Raw genomic sequence first — 13,640 nt, forward strand, 5'->3', positions numbered from 1 at the left:
AGAATTTATAAATAATAATGGAGCAGAAATTGTTAAAAATTCCAAAGGATATGAGCTTTTACTTCATGCCATTTGGTTTTCCCCATTCCTGTGAAGTTCTCAGGTCCATTCAATGTGATTTTTTTGTTTGTGTTGTTTTGGGTTGGGTGTTTTTTGGTTGTGTTTGGTTGTTTTTTTTTTTTTTTTATCGATGTTTATGTTGCTGAGTTCTCTATCATCAGCCAATTCATCAGAACATTTTGGCTTTTTTGTGCCAGGATCAGTAATGGAAGTTAGTGCCACAGTTCAAGACTGGTATTCATTTTTCAAGCCACTACTTTTCAGTAGTTAAGGACAGATTTTTTTAAACTTTTGTTAAGACTGGCCTTTGCACAGTCCCCTCCTCTTTTGTCTTTCTTGATTTTTTTTTTTTTTTTTTTTTTTTTTGGACATAGCTGGGTGTCACCTCTATTGGGTTAATACTGAGCATTGTCATCTGTTTAAAGTCATGGAAAACTAGTGAATTACAGTGCTAATCTCATTGCTTTCTCTTTTGCATTTATAAACAGTCACTGAATGCATGTTAACATTTGCTTGTCTAAAAGCAGTTACTAGGTAGTATCACTGTTAAGAAGTAAGGTTATACAGATTTAATTGTGGGGAGAGAATTAGAGCCTTTTGGAGAAATTTATCTTTTTTAGATATAGCAGATTATTTGTGTTACCAGTGGATGTTTTAAGACAAGGGATTAAATAATAGACATGATAAAATTTGACCTGTTGTTTTTGACAGGACTTCATTTGCCTGTTTTCCAGACTCTGAATTTGCTTCCATTTCACTTGATAAGATTGTGTTGTACTGTAATTATTAAACTTAGGTTGTTGCTTTCCTTGCCGCTAAAATAGCACTTCTAATGTTGTGGAATCTCTGCAGATGCTCTTGATCCTTTTTCTAGGTCTTTTTTGTGGATTATGGCAATAGATCAAAAGTGCCTTTAGAGAAATTAAAAGAGATTCCAAGCTGTCTTCAAGAGCTTCCTTTCCAGGTAGGGGTGATGCTATTTGCTTCTGCTTAATAGATATTTTCATGTCTGGTCTGGCAAACAGAAGTGTACTTCAAATCATAATGCTTTTCATAATAATAATGAAGTAACATGTATTTTGCTAATGGGAGTACGTACAAATCACCTCCACTAATAGGTGGGTAAATGTTTTCCACAGATGTGTATGCACAGAGCAGTAATTCTTGTTTGTAACTGAATTGCGTTGTATTTAATTGTAGGGAAATCTTATCCAGCCTTTTGTTTTTGCTAGAGGAAAAAAAAAAAAAAAAGCCTGAACTTGCTGCCTGACTGGATGTAAAAAACATTTTTTTGTATTCATTTTTCTTTAACTGAATGTTTGAACTAATTCTGTTTCTGTGGGGACAACATAGTGGGATCTGTCTCCCCCAGGGGAGGGAGAGAGGAAATAGCTCTAACAGCTGCCTCTTGTGGCTCGTTGCTTTTGGTTATCAGTTTCTTGCTGTCCATCAGTTCTGTGAGAAACAGAACTTCTCACTAGGAGGAGAATGTTGTTCTGGTTCCTCTATTGCCTGTTTATATGCAAAACTCAGAAGTAATAGGCTGAGCAGTAGTAGATCAGCTCTGCTTCAATGTGCAGAACCTCTGATCAAATGACAGAGGTTTATACAGCCTAGAAAACAGTCCAAAAGGAGAAACTATCAGTGACTAGGTTAATCCATTGTTCTTTGCTTAAATCTAGCTGCTCCTACTACAGATCAGCGGCAGCAAAGGATCTCTTGTCTGCAAGGCACAAGTCTGCAGTGGCACGTATCTTGTGTAGTTACTGCACAGAGTATTTTTGCTGCGTCAAAGCTCCAGTTCTGCTATTTGTTACAGGACAAATACATAGGAGATACCCGATTTAAATTTCACAAAGCTAGAGGTCTCTGGTTTTGCTTTGAGCTGCTTTTGCTATTCTTTGAACTACTGACTTGACTTGGATCTTTTCAGACAGAACTTTTGATAATGAAATGATGTGTAACACAAATCTGAGGGACTTTATAGCTAGTTCTTCAGAAAAATAATTCTCTTAAGCTATATTTACAAATAAAGTAACAAGACTTCAAGTGAAATTCAGCTTTTCAGTCCTCATTCGGGTATTTTTAAACTAACTGAAGCAGTTGTATCATACCAACTTTATTCTCTGAACTGTTTAATGATGAAAATGAGAACTGAACGAGCAGAAGTATGGTTTAATTTTATTTATCTCTTCATAGTATTAGATCTTGATAGGGTTAATTTTATTTGGTTTTCTTTTAAAATTGATTTTTAAAAAATAAGTAGAATTAATTTTGGCAAGAAGCATACTTTTTTGTTTTCTTCAGATGCATTAAAGGGAAATGTATTTCTGCTTCAGGCCTAATCTTTTAATGACCAGCTAGAAAAAAATAGGGTTTCTGTTGTAAATTTATTCGAAGACATAATTACAGATAGTGATTGTGGAAAGGGGTTAAATGAGAATTTAATTACTTGTGCCTGCCAGGGGCAGAATAGCTGCGGTGGTCTTGCCAAGTTTTCTGTTACCTTTGTTGAAAAGAACTGTGGAGTGTAAAGTTTTTTCCAGAGAAGACATCTCTACACTCCAAAGATTTTAATGTGAATGCTGAATTAATACCGAATTATCTTTTACTTACACACTTGTTTGCTCTGATTCATTAGCAACTATGTACGATATTGAAGTGATATGAGATGTAATGTGTAGCTGCACTGGCAATGACGGAATAGGAGTTAAGCCATTAGCTTCACAGAAATCCTAAAAATTAATGTAAGCCACTGCAATAATTATGAAGTCATTTATAGTTATTAATTAAAACAGTTCGTTGAGAAAATGAAAGATTTTCATGCTGATTGTCTACTCAAGCAAGCCTTGTTTTCAACGTTTTTGCTCCAGGCTTTAGAATTCAAGATGTGCAAGATGCGTCCATCTGCAAAATCTCTTGTATGTGGGGAACAGTGGAGTTACAGTGCTAGCCAGAGATTTGCCTCACTAGTAAAGGGCTACCCAATTCTTGTGAAGGTGTATTCACTTGTGTGTAGTGTTCTCCATGTGGATGTTTTCCATTACTTGGAGTGCAAAGAGCTTGTGAATATTCGAGATGTGCTTATTGAAGAATGTTATGCTGAACTAGCAGAAGAATCATACGAATCACGAGTATGTATCGAGTAAGCTGCTCCTACTTTTCTTAAGACTAATTTATTTCAGCTCAGGTTGTCTGAAATTCTGAGAAGTTGAGATGAAGTCTTGACTAATGCCATGGGATTAGGTAAGATTAGTACTTGAATGGGACAATATATTTTTATTTGTGTGCATAATTCATATTGAGCTGCTGGCCAAAAGCACTGCTGCTTTGAAATGCCTTTTGAAAGAGGTGCATCAATTGAACTGCACTGTTTTTTGAAACTTTGAAAAAATGTAACTGTTTCATAGTTTTAACTGTCTTCCATTTTTATGTTTTATATAATCTGAAAGATAAGAACATTGCTTTCTGTATTTGTATGTGAGTATGCGTGTTCTTTGAGTAGGACCTTTTTTAAAATTTCTGAAAAACAGCTGTTTCATGGTTTTAACATTCTTCCATTACTACGTAGCAAAGCCATGATTTGCTCAATGGATTATTTTTGGACAAAGTAAATAAAGAAGAAGAAGTGCCTGTATCTTCAAGAAAGGAAGAGAAGTATGTCATTGAAAAATTGTTAAACTGGTTTTCTGACGATAAATCTGATACACCAACCCATAAGGTAACTTGAGTGGTGGTTTTGGTATGTCATTACATGACCCTGCTTCTCACATTGTTAGAATGGAGATGAAGACTGAAAGTACCTTTAATAATCAGAGCATACTTGATGCCTTTCATAGTGCATTCTACTTTCTGTTGGTAGAAGGCTGTAATGTGACCAGCACTGCAGACTAGTCTATTGCAGCTTTTAACAGAGTTTTGAAGTATAGCCTAAAGAGCTCAGCAAACCAACTCTTCTAACACGTTCTAAGGCAGCACTTCGAACCACTACAGAATGAAGATAAAATTGTGAAAAACTGCACACAGTGTTTCTACACATAGTAGTCTTCATTATATAAGCTACAGCAAAAAGCAAGATTTACAACCCTATCAATTTTTCAGAAAATTTAAATATGGTTTTTACTATGTAGTGTTTCATTCTTCCTCAGCTAGTGTTAGGTAAGCAGCTAGGATAGGTGATGCAGTGAACACTCCCGTAACTGATAACGATGAAACACTAGGTGTTTCTTCCACTCAGAATTATTCTTCTGTATTTTGAGATACCGAGTCACTACTAAGCTGGAATATAAAACATGATAATGTGTGTCCTGTTCAGCATTCTGATTACAAGTTAAGCCTGGTTTACGTTATAATCCTTTTCACATTTCAAATCTGACAGAATTTCAGGCTTTTAAGCACCTCAACATGCTCCGTTTACCCACAGGAGTAATCCTGTTTAACTACTCACTTTCATGAAGTGAGATATTTTCAAGATTAAAGACTTGCTCATGTAAACAAAAATTATCTGGTTTTGTTTTTTAAGCCAGAGGAAAGTTGTGAATCGCCAGCACCTGTGAAAATACATTATTTTTGTTTAGGTGCCTCAACAAGCAAAGCTTGCTTTAGATGGGTGAAATGAAAATGCTGTTTATCAATTTATCAATTCAGTGTTGCTCCATACATGCTGAAATGTGTTTTGGTTTTCATTTATAAAGGATTTTGATTTGGAGAGATCCAGGTGCTGGCTAACTAGAATATAATCTGTTCTCTCTTTTTGAAGGTAAAAGTTTTGGGCCCGTTCAGTCCTTATGAGGTGAAATGCTACAGTATGACTAGAGTATCCCAGTTCAGGTATGAGAAGACTTTTACTGTGAAATATAGGCACATTCTCAGCTGTTATTTTTGATAAATAGGCAAAAAACACCCTAGTTAACTCTTACAGATTTTTACAGAACTTTTATTCATTGAAAAGACTGAAATAGTCAGGCCTGAATTGCATTAATATGCACGCTATTGCTATGTAAAATTTCAAGACTAGTTTTATTAAAGGTGCTTTAATGTCTTACACAGAGATTATTTATTAACCATCATATACATCTGCTAAATGGTATTCAGGTAATCTTCAGCCAGTAACTGCTATCCATTGAGGTTGCATTGTGAATTTAAAATAATTATTTTTTTACATGTTCGTATGGTTTTTGGTTTTTTTAATGTTGAAAATAGTCCTTATTTCCTCTGCAGAGGTACTTTCATACCAAAGGAAAGCATAAACTCTGTTGTTGTCCATGATGCTCCAGAAGATCCCTTTCAGCAATTGTTGGTCGCTGCTTCTTTATCAGCAAATGAAACTGGTAATGCTTAATAAAAATGTTCAGACAGTTTCTCTAGACTTGTATTTTTACGTGAATAGAGTCTACAAGTAAATATGTCACTGTAGTTCTGTGTTACATCTTTTTGAGGCTTCATTTTCATTAGATACTCCTTTAGATTTATTTTTTTTTGGTGACAGGATCTACTGTGATTTTAGATGAAACATCTTTAATGCCTCCTATTCCTGGCCTGCTTGCACTCCTCAGCATGCTGTTTGCTCCTGCTATAGAACTCAGGTATTCATGTGTTTTAAAAAGCGCTGGTTCTTTTATTTTTAGGACCCTCACTAATTGGTGACAGATTTATTTTTTTTTTATACTAAATGCTGAAAGCAGAGCAGTTATCTTCCTTTTTATGTAATTCTTGTATCTTTTATCAGTTTTAGTATAGTATGGAGCTAAGATAACTTGTTTCATGTACATCTGAAATGGTGCTGCAGGCTCTACCTTCAAGATAAGGCAATACAAAGCAACAGTTCCTGACAGTCGTGCTGGAAGCCTAGGAAGATGAACTGTAGAACTGGGCAAGTTTCAGATCTATGTGAGGAGAGGAACTTGCCTGAATTTTGTAAAAGCTGAGTTCCAGCAGTTGCATTACTGTTGTGTTTTGTTTAAATTCTTGTATCTGTAGAGTGTCGTTTCAACATAGTGAAGCTAGGTTTCCTTAATTAAAGTTTCATTTTGCATATGTATGATTTTCTTTTTAAGTTTTATGCGTATATGTTTTCATAACCAGAACTTCAGTTTTGTTTCGTCACTATATTTAAAAAACCAGTATGACTAGGTGTGAATGCCTCTCCAATTGTTCTAGATTCTTTAAAACACCTGTATCTTTCTTGGCATGGTTTAGACATACTCATTTACATCTGTCTTCATACAAATTCAGTTTCTTCATTTCTAGGCAAGACCATTTTTTTTCCTTTTCTTGTAGGGTTGATAAAAGTGGAAAGTATTTTACTGGTGTTTTGTGTGGTTTGGGTTGGAGTCAGACTTGTGAGGCTCCACTGCTTCCAGAAAATGACATGGAGCTGACGTTTGATGTGCGTTTTGGATTGGAAGATATAAGAGAGGTAAAACATGCATAAGAATTTTCACTATAGTAGGAATTAAGTAGAATGCAGTACATCAGAGCTTGTTAACTCCTAGAGTTACTAAGAAAACTTTTAAGCTGTGGTGTTTTGTTGTTTTTTTTTTAGTGTACTACCTGTTTATAACCTTGGATTCTTACCAGAAAAAAGTTACTCCCCCCATACATTTAGAATAAAATATTATAGTACAATACATTGTACACTTTTCAAAACAAGCATCTGTTTTGAACTAATCAGATGTCAGTACTTGTTAGTTATGTTCTTAGGATTATTGCGGTTTTTACTATCAGCCTGGCATTACTGCTTAGCAATCTTCAGTTTGATTTTACAGCTCTTATAAGTCATCTGTATCAAGCTACTTCTCTCAGAGCTGATCAATCAACCAAACAGTAAAAACCCTTGTATTCCTTGTTACAGGCTTTCTGCTTGTAGACAGAGATCTGTCAGAGGGAAGCATATGTATATACGCTGTTACGCAGGACAGGGAGCTGTATTTGATGTGTGCTTCAGGCTTGATATGTGCTTTAGACAGTGAAGGACCTCACGTGCCCTGATTAATTCTGTGTACAGGGCAGGTACATTAGGTGATGATCAGTCATTTCTAGAGGCTTTTTAAGGACACAGTGGACATGCTGGTGCGCATATCTGTGAGCTGTTGTTTTCTGAAAGCACTTGGCATGTGTGATGTCTGCATTCATGACACCTTAGCCAGAATGGTAACACCAAGCTGTTGTGCATGTCAAAATTATGGGCAGATAGAGAAAACCCTTAAAACTTTTACAGAAGAAATTCTGTGTTGGAAAGAATCCAGGCAAGTAGTTGCCTGTATGTTTTATGGTATAATCTGAGTAACCTTGAAGATTGTGATATCAAGTGGCTGAACATTAATGTCTTTGACCAGCAGAGATGCATCTGGAGGAAGAAGTGTTTCTAAAGCTTTATATGTTTTTGCTTATGTTAATAATCTTCCAGTTGAAGTTCGGTGGTATGGGTGCTATGACCACCTTTATATAGTATAATACAGAACTAGTGCTGGTTTAGAGAGCTTTACATTCCGTCACTGGTATTTTTGCAGATAAACATCCTAAGGACAGCCATTAATAAGTTGCTCTGTGAATGTGCAGTGTATTCTGGACGAGAGAGAATGACACAGCTGCAGGAAGACATTCGTCAGAAACTTCTATGGTAATAATTTTGTAGAAATAAGATCTTCTGTTTCACAGTCTCAGCAAAAACAAAATAAATGATTGCTTGAAGCATAGCTCAGATTAGGCTTTTGGGAAATAATATATGTTCTCATTTAATGATGCATTTCATTTACTTTGTTTATTTATAAAGCAGTATGCTCAACAACTTTAGACTTCTTGTGGAAGCACTGGTTCTTCAGGGAAGCCTGATCACTTAAGAGTCATAAAACCTAGACTGTAAAACCTGTTCTACAGGATACCACTTCTGATGTATCTTTGCTTTGTGCACCCAGGACAAAACTAATAAGGTCCTATGGCATAAGAGTGCAGAAGGATTTAGAAATCTTTCTCCCTATACATTAATTGAATTGTGTGTGCTGCCTTTCCTCCCTCAACAGACTTGTGTAGGTTAGGTGTTGGCCAAGTTAATTGCTGGAAGTCCCAGGTTAATTTATGAATTGAAATAAGGCCACCTGCCTTTTTTTCCATCAGGCCTTCCTGCTTCTCATAACTGAAGGAGTGATTCTGAAAAGATGGTTGTGAGTCAGTGCAGTCAGTCTTTAATAATTTTTTCAGCTTGTGGTGTGTGGGAGGTGTTGGGGTGAGCAAGTTCAATGAAGTATCCCTGTAACAGCTTCTAATGTCTGCTGCTGCTGAGCATGCTGTGAAAAATCTTCCCCTGTTTGTAAATGCCGTGCGTGTTTTAGTGCTGTCTGTATCGTCAGTAGACTTTTCTCATCCTTTTACCTGTCTCTGTACTGAACAGATTTGAAAAAGAGCTCTGGCTCAGCCATGAGTTAAGAGTTATGTTACGCTCTCTAGTACTGGCCTCATCTCTAGGAAGTGTGACCTTTTTTGCAAATAGAGCTTTTCTGAAGTAACTGTATGCCAAAGTGAGGCAGTTCCTCATGCTGATAAAGATCAGAAGCTTTTAAGCTTAGCTGCCCTTACCCTAGGTTATCAAAATGATTATCAGAGCGGCTGTTTATGCTGAGCTTTCAGGTGTTTCTTGTTTTCAAATGTCCCTGCTCTGTTGCTTGTTTTATTCTTCCCATCTGTAAAAAAAACTTATTACCTTTAGTTGAAAGCAAGTACCCATACTTCTTATTTCCAAAACTTGAAAGAAAATTCCGTGTGATGCATTTTATAATAAATTAACAAGTGTGTGGGAATCAGCCTTACCTTTTGAGGCACTGGAAATGAAAGTAAAGGAGCATAAACAATTGCCAGAAGGTGTGAAGATACCTATTATATGTTAGCTGACCAGCAGACATGTTGGATATGACAAGGGAGCAAGGTGACTATTGTTGGTTTGGGTGCTACACTGTGTGTGCCACCAGTGGGTCAGCTGCTCTTCTCTCTGAGACGTGGCAGTTTCCAGCAGCTGCTGCAGTGGGTTGTGCGAGCCTCCAGAAAGTGGTGGGACAGCTTCACAAAGGCTGGACCTCGGGGCTGCGTGCTGCTTGCGCTTGGAAACTTCAGGAGCACCGGTACAGGCTGACAGCAAGCTCTTCACATTTCATGTCTGCAAAACTCTTAGTAAAATAACAGCTGTCAAGCATACTGCTGATGCAATGTTTAATGTCCTGTTTGTGTCCAGGTACCCCAGGCCAGTTGGTGTCTGCATTGCCTTTGGACACTGCCATGTAGTACCATGTTTAGACTTCAAAGCTGAGTGAAGTTTGATTGCATGATTCATGTGGTAACAAGTGTAGGGAGAAGTCAAGGAAAGTAGATAGGCAGAAAGTAGCAAAACCACAAAACCCTTCTGGAGGTGACAGCAACAGGAGCTCACGCTTGGACATCGACACTTAGATGCTAAATTCAAGGCACAAAAATGTCACTGTTACTTCTTTAGATATGTGAATACTTGCTACTGTTTTGGCACCTTTTTTGAGCTGATTGTTCAGACACCTCCAACCAGTTGGGAGGGGAAGGAGCAGCCTGTGCAGTTACTCAGCGTTGACATGATCCCCAGTTCCGTCAGTGCTGCCTGACTTGGTCATTCTCATTAGCCTTCTGGGCTTTTATTTTTTCTTTAGGATTTATACCTTTCTGTGGAGCATTTTCTCTCTTAGAATCTTTTGCTTTTACTGATTCTGTTCCAATGATTCTACAGCTAATTTTTCTATTTTTACATTTTTGAAGGAAGAGACAATCTGGTTATTGTCATGATGTCGTCTTTTCCTTTGTGTAAAATCTTTCTTTGTTTTAAATATTTTTTTCTGATTGTACTTTGGTTTATGTCTTGGAAAAAACCTAACCTTTTATTAGTAAGAGTAGATGTGTAAAAATTTAGCCTGAATAGTCTTTCATAACTTTTTCCATTTTTCAAAAGCTAATTGTATTTACAACATGTCACCACTACTTAAGACTAAAATCAGTGTTTGAAAAACACATCTAGACAGAATTAATTAAAGCCTACTACTGTTGTACTTTGCACAGCCTGAGGAAATAACTGGAGCAGACAGACATACAGTAATTGAGTTGTCAGGCAAAACAAAATACTCTAAAAATAGCTGTATTATACATTATAGTGTATAAGCATGCATAAAACTTAAGGAATAAATGACAGCTGAAAATTCTAGTACTTTGTAAATGGAAAAAAAATTATTTTCTTTAAAAGAAAATACACTCTGATACACTTAACGTCCCTGTGAAAATCTGTATTTTGACTCCTTACTCTAGAGGGGAAAAGTACAGAGAAGTGAACAAATCAGACTAGATTAACGAGGAAATCTGAGATTCCCTTCAGTACAGACACCTCATAAATGCCGAGTTGTATCTAATGTAAAAATGCCTTTGTACTCATAATTCATCAAATACAAGTGTATTTGTTAAGGCTGTTTTTATGTAATTTCAGTTTAATCTGCAAATCAAAACCTCGAGATGTAATTGTTCCTACATGCTATGAGAAGCCATATGCATGGAATCAGGTAAGGGTATAAAGATAATTCTCCTCCTCCCCCCTGAAGAGTAGTTAAGAGTACCCCAGTACAGGTAGTTAAGAGTGGTCAAAGGGAGAATTTCCTTTGGAAGAATGTCTTTGAGTATCAAATTTAAAAATACTGAAAGCACTGTAGAGTCGAATTTAAGAAATAAGAACTGTTGTCTATACATCAGTCTCTATTGATACCCTATTTTTGTAGAGTCTATTTAGTTTGTTGGGTGGTTTTTAATTTTGTGTATGCAAATATTTAGCCTTTTCATGCAGAACACTTCATGATTTTTTAAGTTGAGAGATATTGTAAAGGCAACTTTACATTTGTTGGAAGTTAAAATTTTATATTCTTATTTGTATTAAGCAGCCATGGCCTGAAAGAAAAAGGTTAATACGTTTTCCTTGTTTAGGATTTATCTGAATGCAGTGCACTTGAGTTTGTTTCAGGCTGCTGTGCTTTCAGGTGGCTTTTCCCTCTTAAGCAAACAGAAGTGTGGCTTGCTTTAGAATGAATTTGGTGGGATCAGATAAGAGGGCTGTTTTCTTGAAACCTAGAAGGGTTTCTTAAAGCTGAAAAGTCTAGCTTCCTACTCTGCTAGAAATCTTACCTTTCTTTCTGTAAGGGCCTCTGCAGGACACTAGATTTCGTGACAAACAAGTGCATTTTCTTAATTAAAAGGGGGTGAGGAATTACTGAGTACAGGACTAAGATTTCTACATGCACCCTCCCTGTGCCTCTCCCACCCTGAGGCATATAAATGAGGGGTTTAGCGCTCTCTTCTTGAAAAGGTTGACAACAGTGAACCAGCACCAAGAGCACATATTTCTAGCAGGCATTCGCTGAGGGGTTGGAATGTGTTGTGATACACTGCCTTAACCCAAAGTGTTTCTAATTTCATATTTCAAATCCGGTTATCCTTGGTATTATGACAGTAATCTCCTTTTCAGTTATATTGGTGTTTAGCTTTTATAACAGTGTAATGTATAGGCCTTGGATCATGATTTTCCCCACTGCATCTGAAGTCTGAAGAATCTCACGACATCTTTCTTACATCATCACATCAAATACTACCTGTAATGCTTTGGAATTGATTGTGGAGTAGTATTCTGTCTCAGGCAGACCATGAGATACAGCATTTTATAGTCTTTACTCTTATGTTGAGGTGTGTGGCATGGAACTGAAATTCCTGTATGATTTGAAACTGTGAAAACTCTTCAAGACTCTTTTTCCTTAACTATGTTATATAGGAAAACTTCATTAAGAATGCGTTCTGACTTTTCATCTTGCTTCTTTTGATTAGGTGGATTCTCAGCATATCATTGACTCACCTGAAAGTCAACCTGAAAGAGGAAATGGTCTTTATCAGCTACACAAGCTTGTTGTGTTGAATGTTTAAGTATTTCTAGAAGTCTTTCGGAGCATGAGGTATTACAACTAGTCTAAAAATTACTTCTGTCTTCTGTATAACCCTTAGAGGCTTGTTTTGCAAGACTGTTCCTTAAGATTAGTGTAAGTGTACTAAAATTCAGTTTGGAATATGTTCATATTTCTTTAAAAAGTTAGGGTTTGCTGACCTAGAGCTGACGAGTTTATTCGTAAAAACAAACTGACATAAAGCAGGATCTAGTTTTCATTTTAATAATACTTCTGAACAGGTTTATCACAAGGTACATGAAGTACAAAGCAAATCTAGGTTTAGTTGTTCATTTTCTGTCTAAAAGCTCATAAGCCATGGGGTATGATTTTTTTGTCTTTAACTGCAAGTTGTGTTTTCCTATTTTCTTTGTCACTAGCTTTTCAAAAAGCCATACGAGAAAGGTGTTTGGGGTTTTTCTTAACTAAAAAATAGAAGTCAAAGGAAACTGATGATCTAGACTGTGTTCTGATCCAAACTATAATTTCATATACTAGATACAATTTTTTCATTAATTTTTCATACAGCAAAATGTAATGTATGATTTCTTTTCCTGTATGGCAGAAGAATGCTTTTGAGTTACTGATTCATGGCACCTTTGTTTCATCCTTTCCTCTTACTTTTACCTGTGAGATCTTTAGTCCTAAAAATGAGGTCAGTGGTTTCAGAATAAAATGCAGAATTGAAATAAAATGTATTTGTCTCTTCTGTTGTGCTTAATAAAAGCTAAATTTAGTTATTAAGGGTATGTGATTGCATTCATGAAATACATGAATACAAAGACAGTATATGGAAAAGTATTAATCTTTCTGCTGTTCACTCAGTGATTTGAAGATTCTGTAATATCCTGTCATCCTCTGAAGAACAGACACAAAATCAGTGATCACCATAAAAAAAAAAAAGGTGGCAGATTTGGGGAAGATAAAGTGGTGCTTAAACTAATAAATTATTTTAAACTGTAGCTAAACAGAGAGACAACTGTATAATAGGCAATTTCAGTAGCTTATAAGCATTACTTCCTTAGACACATTTTACTAATCCTCATGACTTATAAAACATCATATAGTGAGATAGTTCTAATAGAAAAATTGCATCTCAAGTGGCTTAGATAACAGTATTTCTCAGCTGAGTGTTGTATGCAAATTAAATGTTGCAGTTAAGCACCTTTGGGGGCAGATGAAATAGGCAGAATGTCAAATCTTTGCTTTGCCTATTAATGATGGGAATTTCTGCAGGAAAAGGTGACTTGATAATACCAAAAGACATGATATAAATAATGTAACTTACAATGATTCCTCATAAGCAACACTGAAATTGAGAGTTGAGAGGAACAGAATATATTTTCTGTATATTTTTTTTTTTTTTAAATTCTGTGGATAAGGTATCCTGGTCTGTTCCTGTACGTGTGCTGCCATCTGGTGAGGGTTACTGCTGTGCTTCTGCTTCCCCTTTGAAGGTCTACTGCGTGTTGTAATGCTTTCAGTAAAGAGGTGCTCTCTAATGGCTCACGTCATAATAAAATTGAAAGGTTTCTGCCCTCACACTTACAATGACAGGAATATGTAAAGCTAACTTCCCCCCAGTCCAGTAACCCATCACCT

At 36.3% G+C, this 13,640-nt stretch overlaps 1 protein-coding gene across 1 annotated transcript in view; it reads left to right on the forward strand.

Moving 5' to 3' along the window:
• Nucleotides 1–12,726, forward strand: part of TDRD9 (tudor domain containing 9) — an 89,914-nt gene extending 77,188 nt beyond the window's left edge. Inside the window, exons 27-36 of the mRNA XM_074825260.1 lie at nt 935–1,024; nt 2,934–3,194; nt 3,632–3,781; nt 4,820–4,890; nt 5,281–5,390; nt 5,549–5,645; nt 6,340–6,478; nt 7,572–7,681; nt 10,547–10,619; nt 11,926–12,726. Coding sequence (XP_074681361.1) covers nt 935–1,024; nt 2,934–3,194; nt 3,632–3,781; nt 4,820–4,890; nt 5,281–5,390; nt 5,549–5,645; nt 6,340–6,478; nt 7,572–7,681; nt 10,547–10,619; nt 11,926–12,021 — 1,197 coding nt within the window. The 3' untranslated portion in view covers nt 12,022–12,726. The remainder of the gene's footprint in view (nt 1–934; nt 1,025–2,933; nt 3,195–3,631; nt 3,782–4,819; nt 4,891–5,280; nt 5,391–5,548; nt 5,646–6,339; nt 6,479–7,571; nt 7,682–10,546; nt 10,620–11,925) is intronic.
• Nucleotides 12,727–13,640: the final 914 nt, after the last annotated feature.

The sequence above is a fragment of the Strix aluco genome, chromosome 4, assembly GCF_031877795.1.
Source record: "Strix aluco isolate bStrAlu1 chromosome 4, bStrAlu1.hap1, whole genome shotgun sequence".
NCBI lineage: Eukaryota > Metazoa > Chordata > Aves > Strigiformes > Strigidae > Strix > Strix aluco.